Source organism: Scleropages formosus, chromosome 2 (genome assembly GCF_900964775.1).
Source record: "Scleropages formosus chromosome 2, fSclFor1.1, whole genome shotgun sequence".
Classification (NCBI taxonomy): Eukaryota; Metazoa; Chordata; class Actinopteri; order Osteoglossiformes; family Osteoglossidae; genus Scleropages; species Scleropages formosus.
Genome location: NC_041807.1, coordinates 18358006 through 18376602, shown reverse-complemented (window position 1 = coordinate 18376602; position 18597 = coordinate 18358006). Strand labels below are relative to the sequence as shown.

Genomic DNA, 18597 nt, shown 5'->3' with positions numbered 1-18597 from the left:
CTCTAATTTACGTAAACCTTTATGCAGCTACGTGTGATGTACATTGGTTCATATGGTGGAAAGTAACTGTGCTTTAGAATCACATGTCTGCATCTGTCTTTCTGCTAATATAATACACACACTGTATTTTGTGTGAGATGTACACCACTTTGGAGAAAGTTACCCAGCGGTATAAATGGGTAAATCACTGTAAGAAGCTCAACATTATGTTACTCTGGTAAAAAAAAAAAAAAAAAAAAAAAACCATCAGATAAATGAATACATGCATGCAAGCATCACAGAAGTAAAAGTGACGGGTACAGCTGTCAGAGGAACCCCCTTCAAATCAACACGGAAGCCGAGCACGAGCGCAGCCATGCGTGCGCAAGAAAAGTGTCCCACTTGGCTTGCGTGCATTCTGGGGTCTTATGAACAGTGAGAAAGAGGAAACCACGGTGTGCTTTGGAGGCCCTTGCTAAATGATGATGACCTGGTCAGTCAGTAATGGACAAACTGGACCTAATATCCTGAAGCACCACACTCGTATTTGCTAGAGAGGTACGAGTAATACCTCTCTGGGTGTCTGTTCTCGAAGAGGAAGGAAGCTAAAGAGAGAAGACGAGCCTCCTTGACACCTACCCAAACCAGACTGACTGCTCCAGTGAGGTACAGGGGTAGGAAGCTGAGTCACTACTCACGGTACACACCCTTATTGATCTGACTCCTTTGTCTAAAGCAACTTACAATATTACATAAGCAACAGCATTTGGCCATTTATACAGCAAAATATTCTTACCATATCAATTCAGGACAGAGTAGCACAGCAGAAGGGGGACTGAAACCAAGAACCTTCATTCCTTAGCATTACAATACTTGTTGGCCTTTAAAACTTGGGGGGGCCCGGTGGCGCAGCGGGTCCTGCTCTCTGGTGGGTCTGGGGTTCGAGTCCCGCTTGGGGTGCCTTGCGACAGACTGGCGTCCTGTTCTGGGTGTGTCCCCTCCCCCGCCAGCCTTGCACCCCGTGTTGCCGGGTTAGGTTCTGGTTCGCCGTGACCCCGCTTGGGACAAGTGGTTTCAGACTCTGTGTGTGTGTGTTTATAGAACTTCGGTCAGATGCATGGGGGGACAAATGAAAGAACTAACATTTCCAACTGTGAGGCACGTTCTCTGTGGAGATACCTCAGGAGCACTCTGGCGGCTGTAGGAGCCATGCCATCATGTTCCCCCTGTCATACCACAATCTGCTGACTTCCAAAATGACACGTGGCACACATGAGAACTGGTCCAAGTACAGCGCCCTGAGGAACACCCATCTGGGAAACAGCACTAATTACAGAATTCTGCAGACATAAACCTTTCCTCTGCAGGGTGCAACTCTCCTCCCATTTCCACAAGGAGCCTGGTGAAGCCCTTCACTTTAAAAACCACACAGCCATTACTATACAGCAGGCGCTAAGCCTGGGGATGATTAGACATTTTTACTAGCAATTAGGGATTTTCCTTGCCTCCCCAAAAAACGTTACAGAAATTCATTACTGGCCTCAAACACCACAGCAATTAAACTATAAATGAACATAGTCTACATTTACACAGCAGGGCTATTAAACATCACAAGCAAAATATCCCACAGTCAACATGAAAGGGGAGCTCTAGTTGGGGGGGAGGAGGGGACCTGGTCAATGCCACGGCTAACAACTGACATTTGTTTAAAACTTTAAAATTCAGACAGATAGTTCTGATATGAAAGATGGACAGGATTTAAAAATTAAATTCCATACAAAATAATTACCTCAATAATAGAAGTGCGATGGTTCAAAATGCAGATTTGTCCAAAGTAAAGCTAAATAGCACCAAATTACTACTATTTTGGGTAATTTCTTTATGCTGGAACCTTTTGGTGAGGGTGCTTCCTTACACGACACCCAGGTAGCCTCGCTTTAATTACTTGTTAGAATATTCTCCACATAGACATTTCCTTGTTTTCAAAATTGGGCAAAATGCACCTGTCCTATGAACAACCAAAGACAAAAAAAATGTAAACCGAACCCTGAATACTTTTTTTTTTTTTTTTTGGCATCCAAAGCAGGCTGATGGACAGTGGTCCAGATCACGTCAGCATGGGGAATGTGGTCAGTTCCGTGTTACTGGGGAAGAGCACACGGTTTGGAACTGGTAAGTAAATCCAGTTCCGGGGCTCTTCAAACTTAGCCAGGAAAATAAAGGTTGAAACCAGATGTTTTATGCATCACTAGTGGCCGTTCTCCCTCGCCCCCCCTGGCCGCTTCCTGGACGATCTCAAGATCTCGTGCTCCCTTTCCACGGACAACACGGATCCTCCTTTGTGACTTCAGCTTGCATGTCAAGGACATTCACGCGACCAGCCTTCTCTCACTCTTGGAGTCTTTTGACCTCCCTACGTCCAGAAACTGTGGCTATTCTGTCCTCTCCATCACTCACGTGTCTGACCATTCCTTCATCTCCCTTCAGCCTCCCATCACCATTATTAACCGCACTTCCACCTCTGCACCCTCTTGTCATGTTCCACCATAAGTAAACATCTCTCCCACCCTCATCCCTCTACTCTGCTGTACTACCTTTCATTCCATCCACCGCACAACAAAGCCACAAATCTCCCCCTTTCTGCCCTAATCCGGCTCTTTAGACTCTCTGTCCTTTAACTTCTAGACCAGCACATCTCAAAGGTAGCCCAAGGTTATCAGATTTACTCGGTGCCAACAGAACCAAACTCCATCCTGCTGAACGACAACGGTTGAAACCGAAAACTCTCCCACACCGAGTGGTTTACACACAGCTCTTTGCATCCTTACACTCTGCTATTTCCTCAGCAAAAACCACCTTCATCCAAAACCAGAAGTCTGAAAGTTCTCAGTTTTGGTTCCAATATTGGTGGAATAAGCTCCCCCTGTCACGCAAATGCTGAATCCCTCTGAGCATTCAAGAATAAAAGATGTTTTGAGACCAGACTCACTTCTCTCCGGATCTCCTGACTAACTCCATAAAAATACATCGCATCATGTGTCACGACTACCTTTGCATTTCCTACGAACTCTACTGCTACTCATATATGTTACTGCTGTTCTCCGTTTTAAAAGTTTGTACTTTCTATGGATTCTACATACATCTAACCGTGTAAGGTATGCTGGTTTAAACAGTGACTCTACTTTGAGAATCGAGTGTCTGCATCCACACCTCTGTTGGTGAACCGCGCTTTGTTGTGGAATTTGTTGTTTTGGAGAGAAAAAAGGGTTGCGAAATTAATAAATATAAATGACCCATTTCTGGAAACCACAGTAGGCATCTCAACTGTGAGGGCCTCACTTTTGAAAAGCAGTTCCATTATGCATCTGGTGTGCAAAACCATACATGAAAATGCAGTGCTGAAGACAGAGCTAAATCTGAATGAGGAACATCTCAGTGACCAGCAGAGAATGGGCCCCCCAAGCTACCCACCCAAGGCCCTGGGCGCCACCTGACCCCCACGAGCCTGAACGAGGCCCGATCCTCCATGCACCACAGTCCAAGCCTTGCTCTTGCAGGGCCGGTAGACGGAGACGGCCGCCGATTTCCAGATACTCCGCTTTGTGGAGCGATCAAATCAAATTCAAGGGTTAATTAATCAATTAATAAATTAATCAAATTCAAGGGTTGAATTTGGTTACCGAGCTTAGCTCACAAACACTGCTTTCAGAGAACCGGCGGGTGGGAGCAGAGAAGTTCAAAAGGCAACGCAGTCCAGCATCACACTTCGACACCCACCAAGATGACGACCCAGGGGAAGCAACTCGGCAACCTGTTGCTACTAGACATGAGATCAACAAAGAAGCCATAATAACCCAGGTGACAATCACTTATAGGCTGCAAACTTTCTAAAGTCCATTTCTGTCTCCACATCCCCTTTCCTCAGCACCCCTTCTTATCAACCCCAGCAAAGCACAATCAGCAGTGTCCCAATCGGCAAATCGCGGTACGGCAAGCGTTTTGCACACACGGGCGGCGACGTTTTCAGTTCTCCTTTATGATAAACAGAGGAGCTTATCTAAAAGGCGGCAGCGATAAACGAACGAATGAAAGCGGCGGAGTATTTTGCTACAGCAGGCCTGTCTCGTGACCGCAGTCAAACCGCGCAGCTCTTTTTTTTTCTACAGGTGTGGCTTTACATCAAGGGCACAAGGTTACACAAAGAGGTGTTGGAAATTAAGTATATACTGTATACACCACATATGCAGACAAAAACCATCAGCTCCGCACCGTCATGCGATCCGTTGAGCTTCTGAACTTCTGAGAGAACAATACATCTGGCCATCTGTTGTCCATCTTGCATAACGAGACATCAACATATCACGACGGCGACAACAAAGTCTCAGTCTAAACATTTCGGCACACAGAAAATTACTCATCTCCTTATAACTCCTAAATGGGTTCAGGAAACATGGACATGGACACCCCCCCCAATCACTGCTGGGAGATTTAAACATACAGATGTTCCACAGGGCCTTCAAAATACCATTGTTTCAAGATGTAATACCCTACCCACCAATGTATTTCCAGAAAGCAACATCACCTATATTATTTGCATGCAGGGGGGAAAAAAAAAAAAAAAAAAACAGTTTTGGCAAAAAAGTGGATCAGCAGATTACTGACATCACTTTTCACCCAAATGACAATTTTAATTCATAAAAGGATTACTAGGAAAACAAATCCTTTAGAATCTGTCATGCTACTGGGGCATGAATGGACCTTACTACCCTAAAAGCTGGTGTCCCAGTTTATACCCAGGCAGAGAGATCAGAAAAACCAGACTTCGAACCTGCAGTTCTCTGACCATCCGAGACCTGCATCAGTCTTGCTGCGGTCGCAAATGGTCCATAAAATCCTTTGTGTCGTTTACCACCAAGCAGTTTGTCTCATCCGTGGCAAGAGAGACATACTAAAGAAAAGGGGGACAAAGAAAAATCAAAGTCACCTCTGAATGAATCACTGTGCATGATTATTGCTTCTTCCCCATACTCTATGGAGGTTATACAGTAGCATGCTTATTAATACATTAATGCAGTATTGGAAACGCATTACAACCACGTTTAATAATTTCAACCTTAGATGCGGTGTTATTAAGTGAAGAGACAAGCAGGATGGGACATCGCAGTGTAAATACAGCCTACTGAGACTGGGTGTGCGGAAACAAGAGCAACGATTGTGCTTTCAGACACGAATAGGAACAGAGATTTTTTTACTTCCTTTTTTTCTCTGCAGTTACTACAGCCCTGGAGGATGGGCTATAAACTCAAAACACAACCTCATTCCCTTGAGTTGGGGCAGCTTACGGCACCCTACGACCCATAGATACACTCTTCCGGCACCACCCAGAAGAACAGCAACCAAAGCTGCCCGCCACCCCAACCCTTCTACTTACACACCTCAGGTGTGAGAAATCAATCACCTGCTCAGCCAATTAAATTCCAGTTAAACCTCATCGCTACAAACAGGAGCAGTGAAGCCAACAAGCGTCTTCAAACCCCTTTTCCATACAGTTTGTCCTGTAGAAACTATTACTGCTGTAAGAGAATAACTGGTCTGGATGAATATTTGGACAAGACCTTAATCCTGATTCACAAAATTTTCCTGTTTGTACTTAATTTCTAAATTCTGAGAAATGTTATAATAATCAGTATTATTGTTATTCCTATGAAAAAAATGAGAAATGCTTTTTAATTACTGTATTTCAAAAGGCTTCTGTCAGAGCAGCTATACTTTTTCCAAGCACAGTAACAGTTTCTGTTCTTTCGCTGCTCTGAAATCACTTTTACTAACAGGGCTGGCAGGTAACCATGGCAATGGGTTGGTAAAGCTATTTCCATTTAAATTAACCAAGGAGCAACACATGGTTTTCAGGTAACGTGCTGTTAACTGCCAGAACTGATTGCCAGAAATAAAATAACCTATTTATTAGTCAATTAACTGCATCCAAAGTGGTGCTTATTGAATTTGGTTATTTTTGCCATTGCTGATGAAAATAAAATCAGGTGTTGCAAACTAATCGATTCTGCGCAGTGTTTTCCGACTCTCACAATGACTGCAAATTATACTACAGGCCAACTTTAACAGATCTGTTTCGTCTAGGATTGATGAGAACCAGAATATTCAGCCCACTTAAAAAAAAAAAAAAAAAAAAAAAAAAGTTTTATAAAAAAAATAATTAAAAAAACGGTTAGGTACGATATGCACAAGGTCTGGATATTTTATTTACCATCATTAGCACAGGATGCACACACAACTCTTTAAGCCTGGCAAAGACTTGATGCAGAGGGCCACGGACAGTCGCATTAAGGTATCAGCACAGCTGTGGGATGGGGGTCGACAACGGGCAACTTAACTCTACAGGCCTTCGTTGCAAAGAGAGACACGTTTGTTAAGAGGTGGTAGATTACAAACCTTCACCAGCAGACGTTAAACTGCATTTCTGCGAGCGAACAAATGACGCTCCGTGTGCTGCCAAAGAGCGGGCCAGCTGTCAGACAGGGGGCCGTGGAACAGATAATCCAGCCTTCGGGTAAAAAGAGTTTTGCTTAGGCTTAAAGAACAAAGGGCAGGGCTTGGGGTCGGTTGCATTATGTAGCACGACTCACCCCCCAGGAGAGGTGCCATCTGGCCGCTGCGGGACGCTCGGCAGGGAGCCTCTCGATCAGACATTACAGAGGGAACAGCGGGCATCATAGGTGCCCCCACCAGCTGGAAATGTGTCTATTAAACGTTTTGCAGGGGAGCCTGAACCTCTGACCAGAATGTGTTCAAATCCACGGTCTATTCGAATTTAAGGGTGATTGTGCCCAAGTTTTGATCTGTGAGGTATTTCACTGATTTTTTTTTACTACAGCGTACAATTAAATGACCAACAAACAATTCAGCAGTCAGATTGCAGGACACACAGTCACAAAAGCAACAAGATTTTTGGCTTCCCAAACAAAAGTCAATTAGGGACCACTTAGACTCCTGTCTTTTAATTAATTAGGGAACACACACGATACAAAATCATTTTCTTTAATAAAAATTAATTTAATAATAATGTAATAAAAAATTTGAATACTTTTTTTTAAATAGAGATCAGATGTGCGTCACTTTGGAGAAAAGTACCTGCTACGCCAATAAATGTAAAATACAGATTTTAGAAACATACAGATGATGAAGGGAAAATGTGAACTTGTGCTTTTTTTATGTCATTATTTATGGAAACGTGTGTGAAAATTATACAGAGAACACACCTTTATACTTTAACCACTGAAGAAAATGCCATGAGCTACATTTATTTTCAGGACTGGGGTTCGTTACATTTTTCTAATCTTTTTGTCGTTTTATTGTCTTTACTGCCCTCTAGTGGAAATTCAACGACTGTACATGAAGCAGCCTGTGTAGAGCAGACATCATTCCAGAGCTGCATGGAAACTGCAACTGTCCCAGCCAACTTAATACGAGCAATTCATCAACGCAATTAAACTTTACAATAAGAGGGCAAATAATAAGCAAGTTCTAAAATGAGAACTACAGAGAAAGCAGAAAGTTCTCCAACCAGCTTGTGCGCGACAGCAACGGGCGGCCTAGGAACCGAGCTGTAGGAGGCAGCGTAAAGGACGTGAAAAAGCCTCTTAAGAACACGACAAACTTCTCGTTTCTGTCCATAATCCCCACTTCTCCGAGATACAGAGCTAGAGAGAATTAATACAGTACAGTAAATGTAAATGCATAGTACATGTCCCCCCATGAAACTATTTGCACTCGCTACACAGTTTCCCAGTAGGCAGAAGAGCTCCTGATCTCACGAGCGAGAAAGAATCGAAACAACGAAACCGCTTTGGGATCCAAAAGACTGCTAAACAAATTCAAACTGTTCTGGTATGATTTTATCACCATGTCAAGACTGATAAGTACTGGTAAAGCTCGACTCAGCAGGGCTCCTACCTTCATTCATTTGAGAGCTGTCTCCTGGAAACAGGCTCTTTTACTGGTTAACACACACACATTTACCCATTATTACACCTTTGAGTTGATCTGTTTTTGTACACACACTCATTTTTACAAATACGGTCTCATCTGAACAACGCTTGGAATTTATGGATATAGGCACTTTGGAAGACATTAGAAAAGCAGGTACTTTTCTTAGATTAACCATATGAAACACAGGACCAATGGGACTTGGCCCCCCTTTCAAGAAGCACCATGTGCTTCATGCATGATCATGATCAATAGCTATGTAATAATTATGAGCACTGGTTAATGGTTATTGGTCAAAAATGTGTACTCTTCAAGAACATTTTTCACCGCGCTAAGTTACCGCTCAGCTGTAGGAGCACGTTTTGGGCAAGAGAGCGTTAACCGCGTAAAAGGGGCGTGTGACTTGGGGTTAGGAACAATAAGAACAACAGGGCCACGGGAGCTGTCGTTGAGCCCGCTGAGCAGTGCAGAAAGCGCTCCTTATTCCCATAGTTGGCGCACACAGGCCCATTGTGAAGCTCCCGGATTGAGCCTCATGCTCACATGTCCGGGGTGGGTCGCTGCGTTTCACACTAGGCTGCTCACGTACAGGGAGGGAATAATTTTAAGACTGTCTCGGGGGGTGTGTGTGTGTGTGTGTGGTGGGGGGGCGTGAAGTGCAAGAACACGACTAATCAGCAAAGCAGCAGCCTGTGCACTGGTTCACTGAGGGTTTAGAAAAGATAAGCTACCACTTTGCATGAGGAAACACTGAAATGCTGGTCCTCCTATAATAAAGAGCACCCCTATAATAAACACAGCAGCGTGTTATGTAATAACGAACACGCTGAGATGACCAATACGTGATACACTCAGCGAGCGCTGCGGCAAGAGAGCCGAAAGGCCGAAGAAAGACGAGCAAACCTTTGTAACAGTTTGTCTGACCCCTAAAAATATGAAGCGCATATAAGCAGCAATTTTTGTCCAACGCTTCATTGCATTTACTGACAACAGGAAATGGCGCGACATGCTTCTGTACACATGTAGATGCTTATCGAAGGAACAGAACCCTTTGTTTATAGAAGGAACAAAAAAAAACTGGTTTTGGACAAATCTCTACTTAATTAAATTGAAATTAATCTCGATTTGGGTTAAAGGAGGGGTTCAGTAAGTATTTTTCCTTAGAGCGCACAAAGGCTTTTCTTTTCATGACCTTTTCTGGAAAATGTCAAAAAGTCGTGTTTCCACATGAACCGAGTTTCGAAACGACGTTCTTCACGGTCGATCCAGCAGCTCCCGCTGTGGTTAAGGCATCCCCTCAGCCACCCGACACAACTCCCCTCTGTCTCCTGACTCCTCACATCACTCACTGGTGTCCGGCACGTTGCCCAGCTGCTACTCCAGCTTTCCCTCACGTGTGTGTACTGAGGGGTGCTGCCGATGACACAGCATGGAGGCCCCACTGGACAGAGACAATGTTCCACAAACCAAATCCCTTCATACAGGACGCAGAAAGGCTCACTTTTATTTTATGGTCCTGCAGCAACCCCCCCACCCACACACACCCCACCCCACCCCCAGCAGTCTTCTACATGGACTGCTTAGTCTTTCCAGGCTCAAGACATCCATGTTTTCTATATTTTTTAAAAGCCATTTACTTATTCATTAAAAAAAAAAATTACTTATTAATTTATTAGCACTAACTGCTTGCCCATCAGCCGTCCTTCAGCTCCGGAGTCTACCCGGGAATGACTGGGCGCAAGACCGGGTGGGGGGTACACTGGGAAGTCCGTCCATCACAACATTGAATTATTACTTAATTATATATTAAATTATTAATTATTTAATAGACCTGCCCCACCCCCCCAAAAAAAGATACATACATCACACGCGCAACATTCAGGTATTTCTCGACAATCCATTATTCAGCAATATTTCAGAGAATTAAAATGTTGGTTGAGCGCCAGTGCGAAGCGCTTGTTTATTACACTTCTTCACAGTCAAACCCTAAAACGTGTGAATAATGGCCTGGGCTCGTGCAGCACAACAGTCGCACATCAGACAGTTGTGACTCTCTTTTCTCTCATAAGTGAGGGCAGCGGGGGACAGAGCGCGTGAGCCGACGCAGTAGAGAATGACGCACTTCGGGCGCCGGGAATAAACCGGTGGCACCTGGAGGGAGCGAAATGAACTTAACGACGGTACTTCACCGCCCCCCCCCCCCCGCGCCACCTGCGCTAAAACGGTGCGTTAGTAAGTTCATAATTAAATACTGTCAGTACTTGAATTCTACATTAACGTTTTCACCACTATGACAAAGTTGTCCGGCTGCATGATGATGTGATGTGTGCGGCACCGGACATCGTCGGCCGGCTACTTCTTACGGTGCTGCAGATCTAGTTACTAAGTTAAAGCGCGTTCACCTGCAGAGCGCGAGCGTTCTCCTTCCTCCTCCTCCTCCTCTTCGGTGACGGTGGTCTTCTTCCTGAACGCGGTCCGTCGAAACGCGTCCATAGTGCGATGTGGACCGCAGGCTGACACGCGCCCTCCCCCCCCGCGCTCGAGCTGTCAGTGAGTGAGTGAGAGTCGAGAGCGCGCACAGCTGAGCTGCCGCTATGCAGGGGGGGGGACGAACACAATCGCAGGAGCGGCGCGCACTGCGCTGACCGACTCTCTGTGTTCGGTGTTCAGCGGGTCTAATATGATCCACTGCGTCTGGCCACTGTTGTGTGTTCACTATCCACTGTGTTATCCAAAGTGTGTCCAAAAAATTGAAATTTGTACACCGTGTGTGCGACTGAAGCAGAAGTGCAATAATGTACTATAAGTGGCACGTCCGCATCCAGTTCTGTCTGTTGATGTGTTAGCAATGTGAGTGTTGCTTTAAGGGAGTGGAGCATTATGGGAAATGTATGAAATTCTACTGTAGTGTCTGTCTGCCATATTGGGTGTAGTATTTGAACGATTGCAGAGACAGCAGAGCAATTAGCAGGAAAAGATTAGTTGATGGGCGTTTAAGTGGATTTGCAGCAATGTGCAGTTTTAGAAAGCTGTTCATAATAAAGACAACGTGCTCAGTGGATCCCTGCTTGGTTTGTTGCTCATCTTGCAGAGAACTCGATCAATTAAAAAGAAAAGTGGAAGTACTCTGGAGCAGTAATGTCTGTGTGTTTCATTGTGTAGAAATCATGGGTTGATTGTCATATAGGTGTTCTATATATTTGGGTTTTTGGATGGACTGGGAGCACATTGTTGGTTTTTTCCCATTTAAAATAATGGGAAATATTCTTTTTGCATCCAAAATTTTGATATCCGCACAGTTTTCAGGAGCAGATTTAATTCTGTAACGTGAGGGATGCCTGAACTGTACTTTGACTCACTCATACAGTGTATTATACAAAACAAAATGGTCAGAGTATTCAGTTTCTGTGTGGTGTTTCTGAGTGTTGGTGTTCAGTAACAGAATTACACATGTTGAAAATGTTTAGTTTAAAAAATATTAAATGTCTCTCTCTCTCTCTCAAAATATTTCAGTTATTATAGCTATAGTCAAGATGTTTACTGATCCTGCCCCATAAATAAATCAAGGGATGTCTGTATTAAGCTTGGATTCATTGCAACTTGGTAGTTAAAGTGATTCTGTTAAATTTACTCATTTAGCGGACACTTTCTTTTTCTAAAGCAATGTGCAACTCGGAGGTAAAAAAAAAAAAAAGGTGGATTTAGTTTGTAAATCAGTTTGATTCTAACAGGCTGCTCATCACAACTGTGTTTTTTAGGCTGAAGAATCAGTACACTGGTAACCTCTAGTCATGAATGTGCAATCTCAAACATTGACAGCACTCAGAAATATGTCTAAGGACAGTTTATTTTTATTGAAACAGGTAGGTTTTATGTTGTTTAAATGTAGTAAGAAATGTGAAGAGTAAAATCCATTGCAGTGTACTTCTGCTTGTCTGTCTGATTTCTTGCACTCATAATTATTTTCTCCACAAATTCAGGACCCCAATTTGTTAGGGGGACATTTGGATTGGATTCTTTAAACAGAGTTCAAAAACTTAACTAGTCCCAGGTCTTGAGATAGATCTTCCTAGTTTTCCAGTTCAGCACCGCACTGCAATTTTACAACCAAGAGCCATCAGAGGCCCACCTATACCAAACGACTCCCAAAGGGGTCAGTTTTACTATTCACTTGTACAGATGAAACAATATTAAACTGAAAAAATAAATTAAAGCCTTGGCACAAAATATGAACAACATATTAATAGAGACTATATACATAAAAATCTCAAAAGTTCAGAAACGCCCATTGGCCAACAGCCTGTTCTCAACATTCTGCTTAAATACATAGGAATAACTGCATGATCAAAACAGAAAATTACAGATTAGGGATAGTTGGTTAGTCAGTTGCAGGTGGCCTATGCAACTCAAGGATGATTTTTAAAAAAATGTAATATTAATTCAAAGTGATTACCATATCCTCAACTTCATTAATTTCAATTTTACCTACAGTATTTTGTGTCTGAGACTTAAACAGCTGTTTCCAACCAGCATAGTTCCCCGTAAGAGAATTGTATTATATCACACAAGTCATGTCACGCTGATTGACATTTAGGAGGGAAATACACAGACGTGGGTGTATTTTGAAGACTTCCTAATTATCTGCAGACAAATCAGATCCATTGTTATTTTTCATATGGCTTAAAAAATCTTAAAAGGTCGGACACGGGATTGCATCACTGCTCAGAGGAAAAAAAAAACACAACTTTGACTTTAACACCAAAAAAAACACAACTTAAAAATACATTTATGAGCATGAATAAAACAACAAACATTCAGTTTGAAATTGGTGGTGGCCATATGACTGAGGATGAATGCTTCAAGTGTTCACTACCAAACTGTAGTGTGGACAAACAGGTAAGAGGACTGTCGAGGAGGCAGAACGAAACGATAGGGGAGGGGCTGCAGGGGAGACACTCGGATGGGTGAGACGAACCGACACCGCTGTGTCCTTCAAGTGGAGGCTGACACGTCACCCGATAAGTGAGGACAGTGCAGCTCATTACATGCAAATCATCACCGGCTTCTAACTCTAACCAGGACAGGTGATTAGGTCCTGATCTCTTACCATTACACTTTACATCGTGTCCTATTAGGATACGGATCCCGTTTCAACAGAACGTGTTCAGCTCTCGAAGGCTCATGCGATTAATCCCTGCTGTCAACATGCTATAATTTTTCATAACGCTTCATAAAGTTCTGACATTTTCATCAGCCACCCTGCGGGACTATCATTTCAAGTAATGATTAAAAACTATAATGACAAACGTAAACTGTTACTGTAATGCATAGCTCAGAATTGTGCTTGTAAGAAAGAAGTAAAGTACAAAGCAGGAATAGATTTGCCTGAAACTTCTCAACGGAGTTACTTTATAAGGAGGAGATTCTTTACAGCACAGGGTGGCTCACCATGGCATAGTTATACTCCTGGGTCCAGCTACTTTTTCAGCAAATGTACTGATTTAAAAACCATAAACATACTGTAAATCCAACAAAAATTTTAGGAAATTTTTGCAGAGAGCTATAGTGCTGCTTGACCGTATGTGAACCCTATAGGGATGGTCATTATTTTGTATAAAATATCAGAATAAACTTGTTAAATCCATGTAATGAATAAATTACTATGATTTACATCCCTGATTCTACTTACTTACTTGGTTTAACCAATGCAACTTGGGGTTCACTTATTTTTGCAGCTGCAGTACTTGCATGTTTCTACTACACCCATGATTTACTCTAAAGCTACATATGGAATTTGTCATATATACACCCGTTAAGTCACATGAGAAAGACTGATTCTCATTAAATAACCATTTCGTTGTAAATCTAAGGGACAGAACAGTTCACACACTTTCAAGCAGCACTGTAAAAGTGGCAGTTGCAGAAGTTTTCCATTAACATCTCTTGCCATGAATGTATTCCATGAAGCCAGGTTCTGCAGCACCTGTAGAATGGTCACAACACAGTTCACAGACCAGTCAACTCATTCCATCACAGGTAATAAGAACCAGTAAAATGTGGCAAATGTTAGCCCAGTCTTCAGCTCAGTGAAAGACAATACTAAGGGTCACTCCAAAGCCAATCCACTTTGTGCAATATGTGAAGGCCACACTCCGGCCTACTGGTCTATAGTGTGTCATAATATAATATGACAATCATTCCAGCTTTCAGTTAAAAACAGGGCTCTAAAAGCCAAAAGAACGAAAGTTTCTTTGAGGACAAACAAGATCACCCAACCAATAAAAAGAATAAGAATAAATAAAAGAATAAATAGAAATATGGACTTACTTATCTTTTTTTCTCAACAAAGTCATTTAAAAACAAAGCACCCCTTTAGAGTATGATATATGACGCAGCTGCAAATTGCTCTAAGCAACAATGCCGGTTCTGATCAATTTTTCCTAAGCCACTTTACTAAGTCAGTTAGATGCCCAAAAAATCTGAAGTATTTGCCCTTTTGATTGTGAAATCATACACAACAATGGTCTTACTGTAATTTCATTAGAGGAAAAAAAAATCACATCACTTCCTCTCTACATAGGCTCTGATAGTGGAACCAAAAAAGTGCTAAACATTACATTATTTTTTACATCAGAAGCTGCACCCATAGCTCAAGTGTTCTTATTTTACTACATAAGGTTCATAAAGTGAAATAATAAAAAAAAAAGCACCATAACAGTCAAATGGTTATAACAGGGACCTTCTGTTAGACTCCACATGAATCTCTATCCAGTATTTTTTTATTTTTTTTTGCAAAATAAAAATATGCTTTGACAATGGAAACCTTCTGTGGGTCAGTCCGTCACACTCTGACTTTGGAATGCCAGAATCTCAAGAGCAGTAAAACAGCGGAAAAAGCACAGGCTGGCCCTAGGCAGGTCGAAGGTCACACACTGGAACCCTTGTGCTAAAGATTGTCAACTCTCGCCACCAGGCAGGGACACATTTCTCAGATGAACAAGGAAAGAAGGAATAAATTAACAAACAATATTGAAAAATATCAACAACAATTAGATAAATAAAGGCATTATTAAATGGTGTCAGTAGCCGTTTTATTCTCTTGCACAAGCCCTGAAAGTCTCTGCCTTCTCAGCACTGTCCCTTTCCTGGCCTGTGCTGTCCTGTTAAGACTGGGAAAGGAGCAGGACCTGCTGGGGTCAGAAGGGTGGACAGGTGGTCAGGGTGTCAAGCCAGGGAAGCGCCCCTGTCCCAGGTTCTACAGGCCAGGAAGCTGCTGTTGCTGTTCCTGCTGGAACAGGAAGCCTGGACCATGTTGAGAGTCTTCACCGTGTTATGACTGCCGGGCAGAGGGGGGGTAGGGGTGGCCCAGAAGAATGAAGCGGAGCAGAGGGGAAAGAAAAAAAATATAGATATATCCTCTGGATGGTGGTATCAGTGCATCAGCAACAACAACAACAACAAAAAAACAAGTAAACAAACAGAATAGGGGTCCAACAACCACAAACAAGGCTTCAGTGCATAACATCAGGAGACACACATGGTGGACGTTATTATACTGAGCAGAACACGCCTGTTCGACATACTCACACACATGCAAATAAAGTTCTGGAGCATTAGGCTGATTTTGCCCTCACAGCACCACTATGCAGGAGGGCCTTTGTAGGAGCTCGGAGAAGAGCTGTATTGAGAACAGTTACATTCAGTTGTGCTCATATAACACTAAGGTGTGACAACATGCAGCAGTGAGAAGCGGTGCGAAAAGTGTCAACACTCCAGCATTATGCCCTCTGTGGGACCAAAAGTGCCATTGTGCCATGCCTTGTTTGCCTTTCCTTCCAGTCCCAGGGATTTGGCGTACAAGAACACGTGGGTTCGGGGGCATTTTCTGATCCACTTCTGCGGTGGTGGGAGACACTATGCATGTGGGTTGAGCTACAGTGCATATGGGTGGAGCTACTGTGTATGTGGGTGGAGATACAATGTAAGGGGCGGAGTTTCCGTGCATGGGGGTGGAGCTACATGAGCATATGGGTGGCGCTACTCTGTATGTGGGTGGAGATACTGTGTTTGGAGGTTGTGCAATTGTGTGTGGGCACCGTATAGCGCTGCATCCTTATGGTGATGTTACCTGTGGACTACGGGGGGGTACTCCCTGGCCTTAGCTGTGGGGAGAGTGGCGACAATGGGGCAGCAGGCTGCTGACAATCTAGGAGAGACTGATGCATTAGACACATACAGTATACAGAGGGCCGACACTCAGGGTTTTCAGGACACGGTGACACTGAGGACAACGGTGGGAACTGCCTGAGGAATGGCTTGTCAGAGAGAAGTGCCACTGAGCATCTGCCACTGTAGTGTACAGCGCTGCTTGAAAGTATGTGAACCCTACAAGGATGGTCGTTATTCTTGTATTAAATATTAAAATAAACATGTAAAATCTAAATGTTAAATATTAAAATGAACTTATAACATGAATAAATGACTATGATTTACACCCCTGATTCTACTTACCTGCTTGGTTTAAACAATGACATTTGAGGTTCACTTATTTTTGCACCTGAACTACTTCTGTGTTTCTATCACACACATGATTTCCTCTAAAGCGACATATGGAATTGATCATTTTACACCTATTATGTCAGACACTCCTATTAATTATTATTATTACACACCTATTATGTCACATGAGAAAGACTGATTCTCATTAAATATCCATTTTGTTGTAAAACTAAGGGGAGCAACAGTTCACACACCTTCAAGCAGCCCTGTATAATAAAACACCAAAAATAAAGTAAAATAATGAATAATCAGTAATGCGATTTCCAAGTAAGCAATAGTGAGAGGACAATTATACTGTTCTCCAACCCAATGTGGGTCATGGGTTGGTGGCTCTCACACATGCGGGTGACTGGTGAGCACTAGGTGAGAAGTCGCCTGGTCTGGGGCTCAGTATTCTCAGACTAATAGGATGTCTTTGTCCTGCCTCTTCCACCAGAGACCTGGAAACACCACATCTTGCAGCTTCGGCCATCTCCTGGGCCATGGTCTTCATCGGACTGAGATTATGTGGATGTGAAAGGGGCGTGGCCTAATGTGCTGCCTCAAGAGGAGCACGCGATCGGTACCACGTGGGAGATGTGAAGGACCCTGATTCCACCAGAAGCCTAGCAAGGAGCTCATTAGGCAGAACCTTGTCAACTGACTTATCAAACCATAAAGCACCACCGGTGATGTATTAGTTTATTTATTGATTACTTCTCAATAAACATTTTCATCAGCATGGCTCAAAATGTGCATTTAATGCTAAATAAAAAGCCTCAGTTTTTGCTTCTGGTCCATGGTCTTCATGCCCATTATCAATTGGACAAAAGGGGACATGATTTGCTGAAGGCCAGTCAGTATTCATTTACAGGAGTGGGGGTGGGGGGGGGGGGAGATAAACAGCACAAATTCACGTTTCATGCACAGTAATATGAAAACACAACACAGAACACCTCGACTGACAAGTCATTCCTCACGTCATCCCACGAAGAGGACAGACTGCTTAGTATAACACTCAGGAGCACATATGATTTTGGGATCACACGACACAAGTGCAACAGAAGGTGAGACATATTCAGTAAAGAACATTTATAGGCAATATACCACATACACACTTTCACAGCAGAGACAGAAAACCATATAAAGGAAAGATGAGAGGACATTTCACTGCTGACATACTGCTCTAATACCTAACAGAACAATCTATGGAGTTTGATCAATGCACAGAAAAATCTAAGCTGTGAATATCACATAAATCCACTGTGGGGGGAGTTATTGTTGGACAAGGAGGATGATGATGTGGGAACCTCCATCTGTAGCCTTCACATTCAGTCAATACACCAAAATGCGTATTTTGATGATTGAAAGTACGTTGAATTTGGGAATTCTGGGTAAAGAAAACTAATTATTTCATAATTTAGTTATTTTTTTAACCAAATAAACCTTTGCATCTGGACTAAACAGCATTTGACAGATGGATGTATCTCATGGGACATGATGAAACAGAAGCAATGACGTCGGAGAGCATTGACATCCGTGACGTTATGTCGACGGCGGTGACGATTGGCGCGTACCCGCGTCAGCACGGCGTGGGTGAACGGGTGGGGATGAGTGTATTCCGGGGTCGCGAGAGTTGGGGTGACACAGACAGATGATCGCACTGGTTCTCCTCTTCTCTGGACTGCAGGCATAGCTCACATCCCAGCATCCTCATTTTGAACCAAAGTCCCCAAACCGACCTGAAGGCCAATCCACTATCCACAGCATCTGCATCCCAGTAACATGCTGCTTTTATATTACTGCAATTTAAAATATTTTAATAATATGTATGATGTATGTTATTATAATACACATAGTATATGTGTATATATATTACAAGAGTCTAAGAATGTGCACTTTAAATGGTGCAATTGCCATAGAAGAAAGTCAAAACACGGCGCAGTTTGCGATGGATTCAAACATTTCATAAATAAACCTAATCTCTTCAAATTTGGTTTCATCTGCAGAGTACTTTGCAGACACGATACTTTTAATTTCTTCTGTGTACTGTTTTTGCCCTGCAGAAAAGATTTT

At 43.0% G+C, this 18597-nt stretch overlaps 2 protein-coding genes across 4 annotated transcripts in view; both read right to left on the bottom strand.

Moving 5' to 3' along the window:
* The window catches only part of fgd4a (FYVE, RhoGEF and PH domain containing 4a), a 35071-nt gene extending 24552 nt beyond the window's left edge, over positions 1-10519 (bottom strand). For both annotated transcript variants that reach the window (XM_018747539.2, XM_018747540.2), the window contains exon 1: positions 10386-10519. In XM_018747539.2, coding sequence (XP_018603055.1) covers positions 10386-10476 — 91 coding nt within the window. In that variant the 5' untranslated portion in view covers positions 10477-10519. The remainder of the gene's footprint in view (positions 1-10385) is intronic.
* Positions 10520-15144: 4625 nt separating this feature from the next.
* The window catches only part of bicd1a (bicaudal D homolog 1a), a 39509-nt gene continuing 36056 nt past the window's right edge, over positions 15145-18597 (bottom strand). The window contains exon 8 of one of the 2 annotated variants that reach the window (XM_029247734.1): positions 15145-15319. In XM_029247734.1, the coding sequence (XP_029103567.1) occupies positions 15314-15319 (6 nt within the window). In that variant the 3' untranslated portion in view covers positions 15145-15313. Of the gene's footprint in view, positions 15320-15859; positions 16200-18597 lie in introns of those variants that run through there. The other variant, XM_029247735.1, reaches the window with a different exon arrangement.